The sequence below is a fragment of the Melospiza georgiana genome, chromosome 6 (genome assembly GCF_028018845.1).
Source record: "Melospiza georgiana isolate bMelGeo1 chromosome 6, bMelGeo1.pri, whole genome shotgun sequence".
Classification (NCBI taxonomy): domain Eukaryota; kingdom Metazoa; phylum Chordata; class Aves; order Passeriformes; family Passerellidae; genus Melospiza; species Melospiza georgiana.
The window spans coordinates 37614299-37634285 of NC_080435.1; the positions used below are offsets into that span (position 1 = coordinate 37614299).

Genomic DNA, 19987 nt, shown 5'->3' on the forward strand with positions numbered 1-19987 from the left:
TGGTTTAGCTAGTTAGGATTTTCTCAAAAATTCAGGTTTACAGGCAATGTGTCTTTAGAAAGGATCTGACGTTGTAAATCTTTTAATTTCCTAATTTTCAGATGTAAAACCTTATGATGTGCATATGATGTGCAGTATGTAAAATTGCACAGAATGAACCATATTGTTATTAAATATTATGATTACAAATATAACAGTCAAAACTTGGACTGCGCCAAGAATGAGGTTGCTAGTAAAATATTAATTTGTTCCTTTGTATGCATACATATAAACGATCTTTAGTAATAAATGATGCACAGAATATGCATTTCTGTGTGCACAGAGATAAGGTGTATGTGTCTGATGACCACAGATGTCCTGTTGCCGGTGGTGGATAGAACAGATCAGCACCTACTCACTAGCTCTTTAATGAGTGCCATGCCTCTCCTGCCAGCTCCTGAAGAAACCCAGCTCCAGAGGCAGGAGCACAAAGCTCCTCAGCCCCATCCCTGTGGGGTTGGGGTTTGTGTACAACCCTGGGGGGCTCTGACAGTGGGAGGGGGATTTCACCTCCTGCAAGCCGTGTGGGGATCCCTCCAAGTGCCTGTGCTGCCTGGGGGGCTTAACCTGACTGCCAGGGTGTGCAGGGCCTGGTGTGCCTGCGATGGAATGTCCTAGAGAGATCCCAAGGTGCCAGGACCTGGTGTGCCCTGTGAAGGAATGTCCTAGAGGGATTCCCAAGGTGCCAGGGCCTGGTGTGCCCTTTGAAGGAATGTTCTAGAGCGATTCCCAAGGTGTCTAGGGCCTGGTGTGCCCTATGAAGGAACGTTCTGGAGCGATTCCCTAGGTGCCAGGGCCTGGTGTGCCCTGTGAAGGAATGTCCTAGAGGGATTCCCAAAGTGCCAGTGCCTGGTGTGGCCTGCGAAGAAATGTCCTACACATTCTCCCACAAAGGTGGGTGTCCCACACGCAGCCCCACTGCAGTGCTACTTCTCTTTTTAATGATTAAGAAATGAAAGAAGTGCTGTGTTACACTAGGGAAACCTGGGAAATGTTGTGAAAAGTTATAGGCAGTTGGGCAGGAGAAGAACCGGGGGGCACAGGGCTGACCACACCAGCATTTTGGAATCTCTTAATTCCATCCTGGTCAACCGCCAATTTCCTTCCTTGGAGGCATCGCTGCTGGCTGTAGGCTTAGCGTAGGCCCCAGCTAAGGCTGGCCGCCACCCGACAGTGCCGGTGGCCGGGGATCCAGCCCGTGGCCGCCCGCACACCTCGGAGCCGCTCTCACGCAGGGGCGCGGCGCGACTCGGCCCGCGCCGCTGCCGGAGGCGGGACTCGAACCGCGGTCCCCCAGACTCGCGGCTCCCCGCGATACCCGCGCGGCCACCAGGGCAGGAGCGGGCGCGCGCCGCGCGCGCCCCCGGACGGGCCAGGGAGGAGGGGGGAGGCGGGGCGGCGCGCGTGCGCGCGCAGCTGGGTGCCGGCCGCGCGCGCCCTCCCAGGCTTCCCAGGGAATCCAGCGACAGCAGGAAGAGGCTCCTTCCCGCGCACGCGCAGCTGGCCGGGCGGGCGCGCGCTGAGCCGCGGCGGCGGGAGGGAGGGGGGAGGGGAGGGAAGCTGCTGAGGTAAAGTTAGGGGGAGAGAGAGACTCCGTCAGCCAAGCGAGAGCCGGGGAGGCTCGGCGGCCGCCATTACTGAGCGCCGGGGAGAGAGCGGAGAGGCGGGACGGGGCTGCGGCGGCCGGGAGCGCTCGGGAGCTGCGGGCCGGAGAGCGGAGAGAGCCCCGCGGGGAGGAGAAGCCGCCGGGGGCGCCGGCGCGGAGACCGCGTCCCGGGAATGCTGCCGCTCCCGCCGCCGCCGAGGAGCCGGATCCCGACGGCGCGAGGTGAGGGCAGGAATGCGGTCCCGTGGGAGCCGGCCCGGCCTGAAGCGGGGCGGCCGGCCCGGCAGGCGGAAGGGGAGCTGGGGGAGGAGGCGGCTGCAGCCCGGCGAGCCGGCGCGGCGGCCGCTGGCTGTAACCAGTTGGCAGGGCTGGGGCCGCGTGGGGAGCGGGCAGCGGCCCCGCGCCCCCCGGCCGGCCCCCTCGGCCCCGCCGCGCCGCCGAGGGCAGGCGGGAAGGGCAGGGAGCGGGGAGCCTGGTCCCAGACAGGTGATGAAGGCCTGAGCCATGGGAGGGTCTGAGCCTGCTGTACGAGGCTGCCAGCTGGTCACGGCTCTCTAGGGAGGGAGGAAGGCAGGAAGGGGAGCTTCCCTCTCCTCTCTTCTTCCTTCCTCATTCTCTTCTTCTGCCTAGTCCTTTAGCTTCCTCCCTTCTTGCATTCCCACTACCTTTCCCCCCCTTTTCTCCTTTCTCTGTACTTATTTTCCTCTTCATTACCCCCTAATACTCATTCACGCCTTCTCTGTTCTTTTCTTCCTCTACTAAATTTGAACAGTTGTCCATTCCCCTCCTCCTTCCTTTCACCTTCAAATATTGCTCGATATTAAATTTCAGAAAACTTCACTCTCCTAATGATGTGTGTGCATTTCTGTTTTTCCACCAGGTGGATTTTAAGGCTTTGGAATAGGGTAGCCAGTTGCAGTGTTGCAGCTTTCAAGCGTTTTGAATCCCTTCAACCAGCATAACCTTTAGACTCTCTCCACCCAAGGGAATCACCAGAGACATACAGATGTAATGCCGTGGTGTTGTAGCTATAGGACATAAGGAAACACTGCTTTAATTTAAAAAAGAAGCAGGGCTGTATAGTTATAAAAGGAAGACGTACTTGTCACCTTCTCCCCACAATACACCCCACCCCTCTGTACCCCCCTCTTTTGCTCTCTCCAGTATCGCTTTTGATATCAGCGTGGAATAGTTCCTTAATAAGTAGGAGGGGAACGATTTTAATCTAGACCAAAATAGGCCTGTGGGGGTATGTGTGTATTCTTTAGTTTAGTGTCATGCAGATAAACTGGTGGGTTTTTTTTTTTTTTTTTTTTTTTTTTTTTTTTAATAAATATCCTTGACAGAAATTTGAAAACTCTACACTGCAGAGTAAAAGCAGTAGAGAGAGAACAGCATTAGCTGGTCAATTGGCCGTCCATTTTAAACCTGTGCATTGAAGCCAGCTGCAGCACTGATACTTTTGTATGCTTACTTCATAAAGAATGAGGAGTTAATAGTTGGCATTTTTGTCAGATGTGCTGTCCTACCTTGTGAAGAGACTCCACATGACAGTTGTTTTCAGCAGTGACATCAGTGACCAGAGTTAACTGCCTTCTGATACTTATTTATAGTACATATCTGAAGTAAGGGCATTGCAAAGATTCATCCAGGTGCATTTTTGTTTACTTTCATTTTTTGTGCTGCTTTAAACATTATTTTTAAGAAGTGCTAAAATTCTTAAATTTCTATTTATAGTACAAACTCTCTTATAAGAGCTCAAAAAGTATGATGTGAATGTAAGGGTTTTTTTAAAGTCTGTAGTACTTAAAGTATGGGAAATTGTTTAAGCATTTGTTACCTTACCACTAACTTGTTTCAGCATAAGTTGCTTATAAGTGTGGAACATACTGAGCTGAAATAGCATTTTCCCCCTGAAGTATTGCTATCTAAAGCAGCTGCCATTGTTGTACAATTGTAAATAATTGCAACCAAATGCCTACCATTCCCTGGTATTGGACTTTACTTTAGCTGAGGTGTTGCATATGTAACACAATCCAATTAAATACTTTAGGCTCAGACTAAATTGTTTTAAAATGCTATATTTAGCACTAACAGAACCAAATGCTCCACATGTTTTTCAAGCTATGTGCTTTCCTAAAGCTGTAGGTGTTTTTTTCTGTTTGCAGACTTCGTGGAAAAGAAAAGCACTGATCAGAATAATAGATTGTTCTGTGTGAGTTTCCCTGTCGGGACTTGTTATTTGAGTAGATTATTAAACATAATGGAATTATTTTTGCACTAAGATATGAGAAGGATGCTGACGCTATCTTAAGGCTTCCAAAAGTACTTCCTTGACACGAGATAAATCCCATGTACTGGCATCCTTCAGGAATATTTCTCACAAAACTTCACGAAGCAGTGCTCGTTGCTCATCCCTCGGCGTGGCGGCTGCTGCGCGCTGTGTCCGTAGGGTTCTGTGCAGGAGGGTCCTTGGGGGCTGACCTTCCCCGGGAGCCGAGCCCCCGTGGCGGAGCGCCCTCAGCGCGGTCTGTGGCCGTGACGTGGCCGTGCGGCGAGCCCGCGGTGCGCTCCTGCTCGCTGATAAGGCAGGAATGCCGCCAGAGGGGCTGCCCGTGTCCCGCGGCCGGGAGGCGCTGCCGCCAGGGGGTGCGGCCGGCGCAGGGGGTCCCGCTCTCCCACCCCGGCAGCTCCGGATTAGCGCTCCCGGGGCTTTCGCCTCCCCTGCGTCCGTGTGACGTCTCTCCTAATGGGCACACAAAATACTTAATCGCTCTTTAATCACTCTTTGTTTGGTTGGTTCATTTTTTCTTTTTCACTCTGGGAATTTTTAGCCTAAAGGTCAGTGTGAGTGAGCTGGAAGAGTATTGCATTTTATAGATTATTTGACCCATCACTTCCTTGTATTTACAGATTTGGTGAAATATTTAAAGAAAAACGAGTTTGTAATTCCTAGTAAGAAAATCTGAAACAATTGTGAAGTTATTTTGAATTTGCGTGTCAACTGTGTTTTTCTAGTACATCTCTTGGAAAACAAAATTAATCTGTGGCTAGTTCTGCACATTACATTTTGTGGTAAATAAGAGTTGTTTCTTTGGCTTTGAGTTAAAATTCCCACGCATTTTTGCAGTTCTGCATCAGTTGACATTCAAACATGACAGAAGAATGTTTGCATTTAAAACAGCAAAACCAATACCTGCATGCACAATTTTTGGAAAAGTATATATAGTTGCATTTTGGCATTTATTGATTTAAGATGGCTAATTTTTATGCAGAATATTATTTGCTGCTTATATAGGCCATTTCCCTTTCTCATTTAGTAATTTTAAATAGGGGTTAACCAGTGTTGCTTTACACAGGTAGAAATGACACATGCAGCTTGTACAAGGTCAAACAACACACTAAGCTTTATGGTGTTGAGTCCTGGATTCTGTACTGCAGTTGCTCATGAAGCAAAATAACATGAAACGATCCAGATCTGTGGATCAGTAAAATTAGTTGTAGTTGCCCATACCAGGATGTAATTTTTTCTTTGTTTTTTTCTCCCAGGAAATGCATTTTAGCCCTTTTTCTGTCCTTGCTTTGATCCCTCCTTCTTTGTCTGCTTCCTCTTCTTTCTCCTATTTTTGTAAGTTTTTTTTTATGGATCCCCTTTGTATAATTTCTCCATTAGTTCTTTTGTGTTTTTCCTGAGTATCTCCACAAATAAGCCTGATCGGGAGACTTGCCCTGAGAAACTTCTCTGACCACTCTGCATGTTTTTGGTTGGAGCTTATCCTGTGCAAAAGAATTAAGAATTTATTTCTTCTGTAATCTTGCACTTTCCTCCCCTGTTAAAATACAGGCTTTGAAACTATATTGAATGCTTTCAGATAGTCAAAAATCTGAAAACAGGTAACTTGAGAGGCCTGAGTTCAGAATACTGCTGTGCTGGTAATTTGAACCTTTACACTTTACCTTTTTATTGTACCTTGATTTAATTTATGTAGCTTGGTTTGGTTTTTCTCTTGTTTGAGGTTTTTTGTGGAGAACAATAATGATAGTAGATGCCCTGGGACTGCTAGATTCCACCTAAAGAATGATATTTTGAGTTCAGAAATAATATTTAGGCTCTGATTTAATTTTGAGTAATACATAGACAATCTTCAGTGTATTATTAATAGAAGACATTTATTGAACTTAGTAGGAACTAAGAGCTTTGAACTTCTGTTTTTAAACACAGTTTTTCTTTGCTTTATAATATGAAGTTGGTCAGTTGAGGTTTTTCTCTTTTTTATTTTTAATACATTGATTACTTTGCTTTTGTATGGAGAGAATTATCTAGGCTACAGAACTCCTTTAGGGATTATAGTTGGCTGTCACACTAACCAAATCTGAAATGAACAGAAGTTGGAGTCATCCATTCCCATCCTGCATTTCCCTGGCATGATTAATCAGCATACCACTTCAACTGAATTTCTTTTCAGCCAGAGGGTCACTCTTGTCCCTTACTGTCTTGCTGTTGCTTGGTTGAGCTTAAGTTCTGATAAGCAATCTGAATCATGTTTTTTCTCATGTTGGCTGATACTTGGGTAATTGTTGTATTTACCATTATTTATAAATAAGATTTCAGGTATGGTTAGTTAAGGTTACCAGCCCTTGTGAAGGCAAGAATATTAATGTGTTTGTAAAGTGGACAGGACACGTTGTGTTAGGACCTCAACAGCCTTAAGTGATTTGAAATTGTTGATAAGGTGACATTGATATACTTTGGTTTCATTTCTAAAAAAGATTTTCACCTGAAGGGAAGATTTCTTATACTTGCTTGAGTGAAAAAGATAACTCTTGGTAAATACTGGAAGAGAAATGACAATGCTATGTTAAGGTACATCAACATTTTTTTCTTTCTAACTGGTTGTTAGAAGAGAAAACTGGAATTCTTACTCTGTTTTGGGTCGGGCTATAGTTACTGTTGTGCTGAAAGATCTCAGACATTAGGTACTGTAATAAATGTTTTCCAATGCCAGGCTGTGGTTCTCAAAAAGTATGAAGTGAGGAATGATTTGGTATAAAACCTTGGTGTCAGTAGTAACTTGAATCTGGAGCTGTAACTTTCTTGGAGTCATGATCTGTGTATTTTGAGAGCACAACACTTTCAAACTCATCCTCCAGACCATTTCAATGACACCAAATGTGTTTGAATTTACTTCATGATCTGCTGTAGAGGTTACAGTAAGTTTCTTTTGGTAAAGCAGACTAGGCTGTGATGGGCCTTTTATTCACATGTGCTTCTTTTTGCTTGGCCAGGTAATTTACAAACACAGCTGCAAGAGTATGCTGATTGAACCTAACCCCAGAAAATACTGATCCATAAACTGTTGTGTCTAGGCAACACTACAGAGTGAATAAAGGACTTGTGGAAAACACTCTATTTTCCCTGTTGGCAGGCTGCTTAAATAGTTGATGGTCATAAGCAATTCTGTGGACTCTTTCAAACAACATCTTTGCTTCAGCCTCGTTAGGCCTAAAACATTTGTAGGTGAAAAAAGCAATTTTGGAGGATATTGAGAAATATTCAAGGGTGTTTATCTGTAAGTGATTTTCTTGACTGTGGACTCATCTACAAGTTCCTGTGCAGCCACAATTACTTAATACTGATAGATGATTAATTCTTCAAGTATTTATTACTTGCTAGTAGTATGGCATTCTATTCTAGTGTTTAGAGTTCAGCTTGGAAGACTTTAGGAAACATGTATTTGTAAATAGGGCTTTCTCTGGTGTCTTAATGTTTCTGACTGATGTTTTGGGGCCTGTGTTTGAGCTTTCTCTTGTGGCAGTGTCCCTCAAGCCTCAGATGCATTCTTGCAAGTGGAGATGCTTTTCTCTCACTCTGTCTGCTCTTCCACATACTGTGAGTTCTTCAGAGTCCCATTGTGTTTTTCCTCATGAGCAAGTATCTGGTCTGCTCAGCTAGCTGTGGATGTAGAGGAGTGCCACAGCTTGGAGGTCAGGGCAGGGAGCAGGCCTTACTGCCTATCTTCTCTATTAACTGATAGAATTTAGCACTGAAGCTCAGCCAGGCTTAATGCAGGGCTGATAGACTGTTGAGACTGCTGCCTACTGATTTTGGTGTTCTTTTGTACCACCATGTTAGTTACTGTTGTACTGTTTATGAATACTACCAAACCTTTTTTGTCCAAAGGAAAATTTACTAGAGCAAAGTGAAATTATTAAGAATATAATTGTAAATGGCAAAACAAGAAATAGGTGTGTTGTTTTGATGTAGTATTTAGCACATATGCAGCATGGTGCTGCATCTTACTTAAAAATGACACCTTTCCTTAGTTGAAAACGGCTTACATAAAATTCCAGTGCAAGTGCCTCAAGTTCCTTTCCTGTTCTGCATCACGGTGTGTGGGTCACCAGGCTGGCAAACTCTGGGTTTTGTGTGGGTGCAAAGGGAAGAACAATGGAAGAGAGTTGGTTTTGATTACTTTATAGTAGCATCCCTGCAGTGAGATCAGCACTTAAAAGGGTTAAATTAATGATTTGTATCCTAGTTGAGAGTTCAAAATCTTCAAATACAGTTATACTTTAAATTGCTAATTCATCACAGTTTGTGAGTCCTTTTAATTTAGAGGGGTGGTAAAAGGGTTTTGATGTAGACTGTACTTTTCTCCTATTAATAGAATATATATGCATTGACATACATTTGTTTAATATATTTTGTACTTATGACTCTACCAACTTCATCTTGCAAACCTATGTTCTAAACACTTTAGAATTCCAAATTATTCTACAAGTGATTAGTGTTTTTTATAGCTCATTTTTATGTTATCTAAGAAGCTACATTAATTGTTTTCATAACAGACTTCTAGAACCTAGGTATTGTTGAAGTATCAAGTTGAAATTCAAATCACGATCACTTATGAACTCTGCCCTCTCTCAAATATTAATAGGTGTGCTTACAGGATTTAAACCCTCCAAATTTAGACAAAGACCAGCTTGAGTTTTGTTAATGGGTTTAAAATAAGGAAAACAATCCTCATGCATAGGTGAAGTGCTATACCTTCTCTGATTGCTGCTTCTTTCTCCATGAACTTGAAACTTTCAATGGTTCTTTTTTTTTGTTTTCAGATCCCTCAGGGAAGGACTTACTGAAGGGCACTGTTTAAATGTGTGACATTACTGCAGGAAGATCGCAGCAGGAGAGTCATCTTGCTTTGCACCTCTTTCCTAAGGGTAAGTTTGGGCTTTAGACCTTTAGAATGTGTTTAAAGGTACCCACCTTTAAATAAATACAGACTGTTGCCTTATTTACTTGATAACTATGCTTGGAAATCTAAAAGTCTGTAGAGACAAGGTCCTACAGTGCATCTGTGGATGGTCCTTCCTGCAGTGGTGTCAGATGCTTTGTATTGTTTTCAGTGCTAAGATTGAAATTAGTTGGGGAAATCAAACAACCTTTGCATCTGTAACAAAGGTGGGGGAGGGTTAGATGAATTGTAGTGTTTACAATTTGTTATAATTGAATTAGGCAGATTGAGCTAAGATAATGGAATGAATTTACGATGAATTTCCAGTGTGCATGCTTTAATACAGTACAAAACGATAAAGTAAATTTACGTTAGTGGTATAGTCAAATGGAAAATCTTCCATTTGGAGAACAGTTTAATGATGATTACATATTAAATATGAAGCCATTATAATGTCAGTTTTTTACCAGTTTTATTACTTAATTAACACAGATTTTGTTCTGTGACTTTGTACAATCAGTGCAAAGTAGGAACTGTATTTAAAAAAAAAAACCAAAAACAAACCCATGCTGGTTTTAAATATCTTTAATGATTCATCTTCTACTATGGTTAAAATATTTCATGTCAGAACTTTAATGAGAGACTGATGTGTTTGTTCTCCCTTTCTCAGTGTCTCCCTTCACCTTACTCTTTGTACTTACTTGCTTAAAAATGTATTGATTTAACAAAACATTTTGTAGATGGAGGAGGAACAACTTTTGCTACTGAGGATGTAGAGTATCTGAAAGTATTGATTGTTTCTTATAAACTAATTGCAAATTGACAGTGTCTTCCTGATGAAATGAAGTAATCATGTGGATGAAGATTTTTGTGTTCTAGTTTAGTCCACATGAAATCTGTATTGTGCTGTGGCAAACAGAAAACATTTTATGGTGGAAGTGCTGACTGAATTTCTCATTCTAGCAGTTTGAATGATGCTACTATGATAAGCTTTGCTTTAGAAAGAAAACACTGGGTTTATTTGTAGTGATATAAATACTGCTTGTAAAGGATGTTATTTTTGCTAAGTATTTTTATTCCTGGAGCCATTTTCTGTTAGGTCCAAATTCTGTGTTTTAAGAATATAATAAACACAGTGGAAACAGTGAGAAGCAAAATTTAAAATACGACTTGTCTTCCTGAATAGGTCTTTGAGTAATCTTATTTAACTGAAAAAGAATTCTAAAATCTGGCATAAAAGTTTCAGTTTTTGCAATATAAAAGCTCTTGAGTACAAAAATAAGGTGTTCACCTTAATTTTCTAATGAAGTTGATACTTTCTTCCTAAAAAAAGTACTTTCCTTTTCTGTGATTTCCATAATGAACAGCTGGTTTTATGTATGTAGTTTGTATTTTATATTTTGGTTAGCTGATTGTTGCTAAGCAGGACAAAGTATATAACATTAGCATTTCAGTATTGATGCTTGTTATACTTTCATTCTGATAAGGACTATTTATAGGTATATTTAAGTACATTTGTGTTGTTACTTTGTAATCTACAAATGTAAAAGTAAATATGTTAGGTACAATAGTATCTGCCTTTCTTTTATAGTGCCATGTAATAGTTGTCTTTTTACCAAGAAAATGAGAAGTATTTTTATAAAAATATTTTCAGAGAGGATAGAACAGTGCAGGTTGGAAGAGACCTCTGAATGTCACCTTGTCCAGCCTCCCTGCTCAGGCAGGCTCACCTGGGGCAGGTTGCCAAGATCTGTGTCCAGGTGTCTTTTGAATACCTTTAGTGCAGGAGCCTTTACAACTTCCCTGGGCTAACCAGGCCAGTGCTCAGTCACCCTCACAATAAAAGAAAGTGTTTCCTGATGTTCATATGGCATCTTCTGTATTTTAATCTGTGCCCATTGCCTCCTGTCTTGTTCCTGGGCACCAGCAAATGAGTTTGGCTCTGCCTTCTTTTCACCTTTCCCCCAAATATTTGTACACATTGATGAGATCTTCCCTGAGTCTTCTCTTTGCCAGGTTGAACAGTCCTGGCCTTTTCTTAAGTGAGAGCTGCTGTGGTGCTTTAGCCCCTTGCTGCATTCTCCAGTAGTTGTGGATCTCTCCTGTGCTGTGGAACTGGAGAGTGTATCAGGTGTGGCCTTACCAGTGCTGCAAAGTGGGAAGGTTAACCTGCCTTGGCCTGCTGGCACTGCTTTGTGTGTTGCTGCCCAGGGTGCTCCTAGCCTTGTTTCCAGGTGCACCCTGCTGGGTGGTGTTCATGTCCTCTGGGATCCCCAGGTCCCCCTCTGCACAGCAGCTCTTCATGTGGCTGCCTCACCATGTACTGGTGCATGGCTCATTCCTCCCTGCAGGCAGGACTGGATCGTCTGCTCCTCCTAATTTATTCATCAGCAGACTTGCTGAGAATACCTTCTCCCCCATCATCCAAGTTATTAATGGAGATGCTGAACAGAATTGGACCCAGTACTGGCCTGCAGAGTGCACTGCTGGTTACTGGCCCCCAAGTAGATTTCATGCCACTTGTCACCATCTCTGGGACCACTCATATGGGTATTCAGTTTTTTCTCTCTTTCTCATAATATAATTGATTCAAAACCAGCAAATGCATTTCCATCTGCAGTATGCATGCGAGTAAAGTCTTCTGATTAATAACTGAGTGTTGGTGGTAATTGTTATACTTGATGACAGCTTCAATAAAGCCACTGGAACCTTGTAGTAATTCTGTGGAACTTTCAAAGTAGATATAGTAGTTTTTGTTTCCAGTTAATAGAAGTTTGTTTTTTTATAGAGACAAAAGGAATGAAACAACAACATTGTAGTCTTAAAATCTATACATAAGTCCTACTCTTTGTGTTTGTATGATTTTGTTTTTCTGTAGAATTCCTGTTCGAAACATTTCCTTAAAAGCAGTTTGCTGTTAGTATACCAATCAAGTAGTCTGCTTCTGGATATAGGTAGCAGCTGGGCCAACTGCCTGCTTTTACAGCTACTTGTTTTGAAATTTCCTTTACTGCAACCTAAGCTCAAACCTACAAATGCACACAAAAGTAATGTTATACTTACAGATGAGCATGATACCTAGTAAAAATTTGAGTGTGAATAGAAGCGCATGAATATTGGGTTGGGCTTAGTGGTTTGGGAGTTTAGGTGTGGGTTTTCTGTTTTTTAGAAGTATGCTGCTCAGCTATCAGAACAGCTGACAAACTACTACTAAACTGTGCCTGAGATCTGTTTATTTTAAATCTGTAGTATAAATAGCATTAGCATTACTGAATTATGAATTTATGATCTCATTCAAAGTAGTTGTAGAATTTTCATATACACAAAAAATCAGGGTCATCAAGCTGCGCAAGTGCTTCTTAAAATCTCTTTTCCCTCATGAATATTACAAAAAAATACCTGCAATCTTGATATTTTTTTTCTCTGTATTTTTTAGGAAGATGATGCTCCTTGTCCAAGTTATCTGAGGTTCTCTTAATCACAAGCTGAAGCAGGAACAACCGAAGGCGATTTCTGAACCCTGGATGTACAATTCAAATTTGTAGGAACCTTTTCCAGAATGAAAACCACATACAGTTACCTTGATAATTGCAAAAGGATGAGAAGAAAGTTATGATGGCAAAAAACAAAGAGCCACGCCCCCCATCTTATGCTGTTAGTGTTGTTGGACTGTCTGGAACTGAAAAGGATAAAGGCAATTGTGGAGTTGGAAAGTCATGTTTGTGCAATAGATTCGTTCGTTCAAAAGCAGATGAATATTATCCTGAGCATACCTCTGTGCTTAGCACAATTGACTTTGGAGGAAGAGTTGTTAACAATGATCACTTTTTGTACTGGGGTGACGTAGCACAAAGCGGTGAGGATGGAATTGAGTGCAGAATTCATGTAATTGAGCAGACTGAGTTCATTGATGATCAGACTTTCTTGCCTCATCGGAGTACGAATTTACAACCGTACATAAAACGTGCAGCTGCCTCCAAACTGCAGTCCGCAGAAAAACTCATGTATATTTGCACAGATCAGCTAGGCTTGGAGCAAGACTTTGAGCAAAAACAAATGCCTGAAGGGAAATTAAACATAGATGGGTTTTTATTGTGCATTGATGTAAGCCAAGGATGCAATAGGAAGTTTGATGATCAACTTAAATTTGTGAATAATCTTTACATCCAGCTCTCAAAATCTAAAAAACCCATAATAATAGCAGCAACAAAATGTGACGAATGTGTGGATCATTATCTGCGAGAGGTTCAGGCCTTTGCTTCAAATAAGAAGAACCTTGTGGTCGTGGAAACATCAGCAAGATTCAATGTCAATGTTGAAACGTGTTTTACTGCACTGGTACAAATGATGGATAAAACTCGTGGTAAGCCTAAAATAATCCCCTATCTGGATGCCTATAAAACTCAAAGACAGTTAGTTGTTACGGCAACAGATAAGTTTGAAAAACTTGTCCAAACTGTGAGAGACTATCATGCAACTTGGAAAACTGTTAGCAACAAACTGAAAAACCACCCTGATTATGAGGAGTACATAAATTTGGAAGGAACAAAAAAGGCCAAAAATACATTTTCAAAACACATAGAGCAACTCAAACAGGAACATATTAGAAAGAGAAAAGAAGAATACATTAATGCATTGCCACGAGCTCTTAATACTCTTCTATCAAATCTTGATGAGATTGAACTTTTGAGCTGGTCAGAAGCCTTGAAGGTAATGGAGAAAAGGCCTGACTTCCAGTCCTGTTTTGTAGTGCTTGAAAAAACACCCTGGGATGAAACTGACCACATAGATAAAGTGAATGACAGAAGGATTCCATTTGACCTTCTCAATACCCTAGAGGCAGAAAAAGTTTATCAAAACCATGTGCAGCATCTTATATCTGAAAAAAGGAGGGTTGAAATGAAGGAGAAATTCAAAAAGACTCTTGAGAAAATCCAATTCATTTCACCCGGACAGCCATGGGAAGAAGTTATATGTTTTGTGGTGGACGATGAAGCATTCAAATACATCACTGATGGAGATAGTAAGGAAGTGTATGCTAGGCATCAGAGGGAGATTGTTGAAAAAGCCAAAGAGGAGTTTCAGGAAATGCTTTTTGAACACTCAGAGTTATTTTACGATCTGGATCTTAATGCAACACCAAGTACAGATAAAATGAGTGAAATTCATGCAGTTCTGAGTGAAGAACCTAGATACAAAGCTTTACAGAAACTTGCACCTGATAGAGAATCTCTTCTGCTTAAACATATAGGATTTGTTTATCACCCAACTAAAGAAACCTGTCTCAGTGGCCAAAACTGCATGGACATAAAAGTAGAAGAGTTGCTTGCCAACAGTCTTCTGCAACAGGACCACGGACGCTCAAATTTATACCATGATAGTGCCAACATTGATAAAATCAATCTTTTCATTTTGGGCAAAGATGGCCTTGCACAAGAATTGGCAAATGAAATTCGGACACAATCCACTGATGATGAATATGCATTAGATGGAAAAATATATGAACTAGATCTTAGGCCAGTTGATGCCAAATCCCCATACTTGCTGACTCAGTTGTGGACCTCAGCCTTCAAACCGCATGGCTGTTTCTGCGTGTTTAACTCTATTGAATCACTGACTTTTATTGGGGAGTGCATTGCAAAAATAAGGGCTGAAGCATCTCAGATAAGGAGAGACAGGTATATGGCTAATCTTTCATTTACATTAATATTGGCTAACCAGAGGGACAGTGTTAGCAAGAATCTGCCTATTCTGAGGCATCAGGGACAGCAATTGGCTAACAAGTTACAGTGTCCTTTTGTAGATGTGCCTGCTGGTACATACCCACGCAAGTTTAACGAGGCCCAAATAAAACAAGCTCTGAGGGGAGTACTGGAAGCAGTTAAACACAATTTTGATGTTGTAAGTCCAGTTCCCACCATTAAAGATCTGTCAGAAGCTGACTTAAGGATTGTCATGTGTGCCATGTGTGGCGATCCGTTCAGTGTGGATCTTATTCTTTCACCTTTCCTCGATTCTCACTCCTGTAGTGCTGCTCAGGCTGGCCAGAATAATTCCTTAATGCTTGATAAAATAATAGGTGAAAAGAGACGCCGAATACAGATAACTATTTTATCATATCATTCTTCCATTGGTGTAAGGAAAGATGAGCTTGTTCATGGATATATACTGGTCTATTCTGCGAAGCGAAAGGCATCCATGGGAATGCTTCGAGCATTTCTTTCTGAAGTTCAGGATACAATTCCTGTCCAGTTGGTGGCTGTTACTGATAGCCAGGCAGACTTCTTTGAGAATGAAGCAATCAAGGAACTCATGACTGAAGGAGAACACATAGCAACAGAAATTACTGCTAAGTTTACAGCTTTATATTCATTATCTCAATATCATCGTCAAACTGAGGTTTTCACATTGTTCTTCAGTGATGTATTAGAGAAGAAAAGCATGATTGAAAGTTCCTACATGTCAGACAGCACAAGGGAATCAACACATACAAGTGAAGATGTTTTTCCAAGGTCTCCGAGAGGAGGTTCCCTTGACTATAATTACCCGGATTCAGAGGATGATGCTGAAGGACCACCGCCTTACAGTCCCATTGGGGATGATGTAAGGTTACTTCCAGCACCTAGCGACCGTTCCAAGTACCGACTGGATTTGGAAGGGAATGAGTATCCTGTTCACAGCACACCAATCAATTGTCACGACCATGAACGCAACCATAAAGTGCCTCCTCCGATAAAACCGAAACCGCTTGTTCCAAGAACCAATGTAAAAAAACTGGACCCCAACCTCCTGAAAACTATTGAGGCAGGTATTGGCAAAAACCCCAGGAAACAGCCTTCTCGAGTGCCTGCAGCACCTCCAGAAGATACAGAGCAATCTGACAACTATGCTGAGCCTATTGACACGATTTACAAACACAAAGGCTTTGCAGATGACATCTATGCCGTTCCAGAGGATAGTCAGAATCGTATTATTAAAGTTCGAAACTCAATTGTTATAAATACCCAAGGTGAAGAAGAAAATGGGTTTTCTGATAGAGTATCCAAAAGTCACGGGGAAAGAAGACCTTCAAAATACAAGTACAAGTCTAAGACACTGTTCAGCAAAGCCAAGTCTTACTATAGGAGAACCCATTCGGATGCAAGTGATGACGAGGCTTTTACCACCTCCAAAGGTAAAAGAAAAGGAAGGCATCGTGGAAGCGAAGAAGACCCACTTCTCTCACCTGTTGAAACATGGAAGGGTGGCATAGATAATCCTGCTATTACATCGGACCAAGAATTGGATGAGAAAAAAATGAAAAAGAAACCTCACAAAGTAAAAGAAGATAAGAAGGTAAGTCAATTAATTTAAATTTTGTTTACAACTTCTGGTGCATTGTAAAATGGGAAGAGACAAAATATGCAAGGGTTACACCCTCATTTGAAGCAGGTGCTTTAAAATTTTCAAACTATATTTGTTTGATTTTTTCTCTTAAGTTCCTGTTAAGTTGCTTGGAACTAGCAAACCTTAGTGAATGATATAGTTTGTCTATCAATATAGTCAGCTGTTCAATAAATGCCAGTTATTTTCATCTCTGCTTACAGGTGGAGGCTTCCTTCCATTTGAGTGAGGTGCTGTGGTTTTTTTAAGGAAAAAGCTGCTTTGTGCGTTCTTGAGTAGAACCGATTCTTTCAGTTGTTGCAGTTTTTGCTGTTGGAATGAGGTTTAGGGCTGGTGAATGAAAGGAGTGATTTCTTTTTAATTCTTAGTTGTCTAGCTGGAACTCTAGAGCAGGGGCATAAAAAGAAAACCATATGTAGTTCTACAGACTGCTGCATTTTCCTAGTGTGGGCAAACAGGTAATCAAGTTGAAAGTTGTACTACCTTTATGGTTCCCTATAAAAACAGAATAAAGGGAACAAAACAGGGAAATAAAGGGAAAATAATAGTTGCAGTTTACTTGAAAAATGTTTCATCTTCATGCTTGAGTGTTACTTATTTTTTGACTGGCTTTGTGGTGTGGATTCTAGATGTACATTCTTTACAGTTTAGGTTTTCATTTTAGGCCAGCAGTCATTGTATTAGGTGTAGTTTTGACATGAAATCTGGAGTGTTCCTGATCAGTTAGATATTTTCTTTCTTGTCTCAAAATAATCTGACCTTTGTAATATTATCTTTTGTAGCATTTTTAAAATGTCACTTTTTTATCTTAAATCTGATGGTACTTAAATAGCAGAAATAAGTTTTGTTAAAGTAGAGCATAGTTAAATTTAACTAATAGATGAAATTCTTGCTGGTATGCAGCTGTGATTTGAATTACACATGACTTATTTAAAGGCCACTAAATTTTCTCAAGGCTTACTCATATGCATGGATAATGATGTCTTGTGGGTATAAAATCATATGGTTAAAAATACTTTGAAGTTATTCTTTTGGAGAAACTTGGACTTTTAAAAAAACTATAATTTATATACTTTTAATAGAATCATTGATAATATCCAGAGTTGAAAGGAACCCATAAAGGTCATTGAATTCAGCTTCTGGACTCCTTTTATTTTAAATAATCTTTCTACATAGAAAACAAAATGCAGTTGCATAATCTTCCTACTGTCGCAGCTGTGTTGAGTTAAAAGCAACTTACTCTGAGTTGAATATATTTGTGTTAAACTGTGTAGATCACTATAGTGGGGGGTCTTCTCTTCCTAAAATTGTCAGAAAATCCCCCAATTGCTCCAGCAAAGCCTCCACTTCTGGTTTTGGCCCGTTGAGAAGAAGCCTAAGTTGGGAGTTTCAGGCTGTTGTAATTCTTGCAGTGGATAAGTTTCTTGAAGAGTAGAATTGTTTTAAATTTTGGTTGGTTGGTGATTTGTTGGTTATGGGAGTGTTTTTTTCTGAAGGAGGGTGCTGTATTTTACTCACACGTAGCAAAGCTGCTGCTATTAAATTAGTAAAAACTTTTAATAATTGTGGACATTATTGTAATTAAGAAAACAAATTTGACTTGGTAGCTCAAATGTTTGCAAGTTTTCCAAGTATCTTGAGTGCTCAGTGCTTGTGATGAGTAGTGACTCCTCTGTGTGTTGACTTGAATGAAGTTGGTGTTAGAGTAGTTCCAGTTCAAGTGAGTCATTCTAGTTCATTATCTGTTTCTTTGGGTTTTTTAGCAGTTAATTTTATTCCAGAAGAGATGCACATTTCTAGTTTTTGTAACTACTTCTGCATGTTTTCCTGTGTTGTTTTGGATGAGTGACTAGTAGTCTTTTATTACAGAAACACAAAAATTATTCAAATGATATTGTCCTTGTCAAGTGTTATTTGGTCCATGCAAGAGATATTAGTGCACCACTATTTATGGACTGATTGATGGGTTTTCTTGAGAATTGTGACCCCTTGAATGTGCAAGAGGTAAATAGAGCTTGTGTACTTCTTTCTGGCTATTTCTTAAATCTCTTACTGATACTTTTTCTGAATTTTTCAGCTCTATGTAAAGGGAAAATTGGGTACATGTGTAACTATTCTTGCTTTAATTATAGTGATTCTGAAGTACAGAAATCTTACGAACAAAATGAATTGGTTTGGAAAAACTTGAATTTTAAAGTCTGGACTCATAATTTTCTTTTTCTAAGGTTATTTTTTTTAAGCCCATGTAGGATGTAATGTTCTTGATACTCTTGCATTTTTGTTGGTTTGAGATGTGGTGTTTCTGGGTGGGTTTCTTGTAGGGTGTCTCAGGAGAGACACGACTGTGCTGAAGGATGTTCATTCTGTCCTGATCCTTTCACGTCCAGTGTCCCTACTCAGGATAGAATCACATTTTAAAAAAAGGCACTAGGACAGATATAGGGAGGCAGAGAATGGATGTAAAGTGATTGTAGGGTTCAGGTAAAAAAACTGAAGGGAAAAAGGCAAGAGTTGGGGAATGGGAAGGGGGAAGTAAGATTTGACAAACAGTAGAAAAATGAACTGCTGTAGTTTGGCAAACACACATGTATCAAACTTTAAAAAAAATCTATTGAGGACAAATGTTATTAAAGGCAGAAGTAAATACTCAGAATTGTGCTACTTGTTGCTATTTGGAAGCATAAATTAAAATGTTTTACTGTGGCAAGTATAGCGATGACAAACCTGTGGCAAGCAGGTAACATTACTTGCAAGGTCACATAAGGTTTCTTTTTGCCAAAAGAAACAATTTAAAACTCAGACCAGTTAAGCAAGTGTGCTTTGGTCTGAATTATTTGCCCATTATTTTTGTCCATAACACTGTGCTGGTGTTCTTAGATCTTGTTTCAGTATACTGGTAGTCAGAACTGGAAGAGCATCATCCTTGAGCTGTTCTTACAACTATCACAGAAATAATTCCTCTGAAGACTTTTATCTCCTCATTCTTACTACTCTGAAAAAGTCATCCAGAGCTTTTATTTCCTCTGTACTGGTGAGGAATATTGCAATTCCTAGTTTTCACCCTTCCTTATTGTATCCTTTCTCCAGAAGTGTTTCTTTTTTTGGCCAGTCACCAGTGAAGAGAAAATGGCTACTTCTTGGCCTGAGTTTTAGAAGATTAAAAACAAAAAAAGGAATTTTCCTCTGAACCTGTTTTTGAATGAGGATGACTGAAACTGGGCATAGTATTACAAGGAATGTCATAACAGTGCATCACATAATCCAAGTGTTTGCTGATATCAACTAGAAGCTACTACCCAACACAATTGTGTGATTGCACCCAACCTTTGCTTAGCTGCAGTTGCTGCTGCTTTGGGTACCTTTGGCCTGCTCATGTCCTTGGTGATTTCCAGGCAATGACTCCATACTGCACAGTACAGGTGGTTTATTGTACCTGCACACGTGTAAAGTACCTGTACATTACAGCATGTGCTACAGGCACATTACAGCACATAAGTTTGGTTAGTTGTGCACTCCAGTGCAGGATTTTCCCATTATGCCATGACTTTGTCCTTCTTGTTGCTGAGTATCATCTTTTTTCTGTTCCTCCAGTTGTGGCTGTAGTTTCCTATATGCCATCACCACGTGCCTTACTAAAATCTAGATTGGTAAAACCAACAGATGGTTCAGTCTTTGTCTCTAGAAAAGAAAAAGTGGAAAAAACTGAATCATTATAATCTAATTT

At 40.7% G+C, this 19987-nt stretch overlaps 1 protein-coding gene across 1 annotated transcript in view; it reads left to right on the forward strand.

The window, feature by feature from the left end:
- The first annotated feature begins 1643 nt into the window (after nt 1-1643).
- Nucleotides 1644-19987, forward strand: part of ARHGAP5 (Rho GTPase activating protein 5) — a 45297-nt gene continuing 26953 nt past the window's right edge. Inside the window, exons 1-3 of the mRNA XM_058026166.1 lie at nt 1644-1867; nt 8762-8866; nt 12317-16215. Coding sequence (XP_057882149.1) covers nt 12493-16215 — 3723 coding nt within the window. The 5' untranslated portion in view covers nt 1644-1867; nt 8762-8866; nt 12317-12492. The remainder of the gene's footprint in view (nt 1868-8761; nt 8867-12316; nt 16216-19987) is intronic.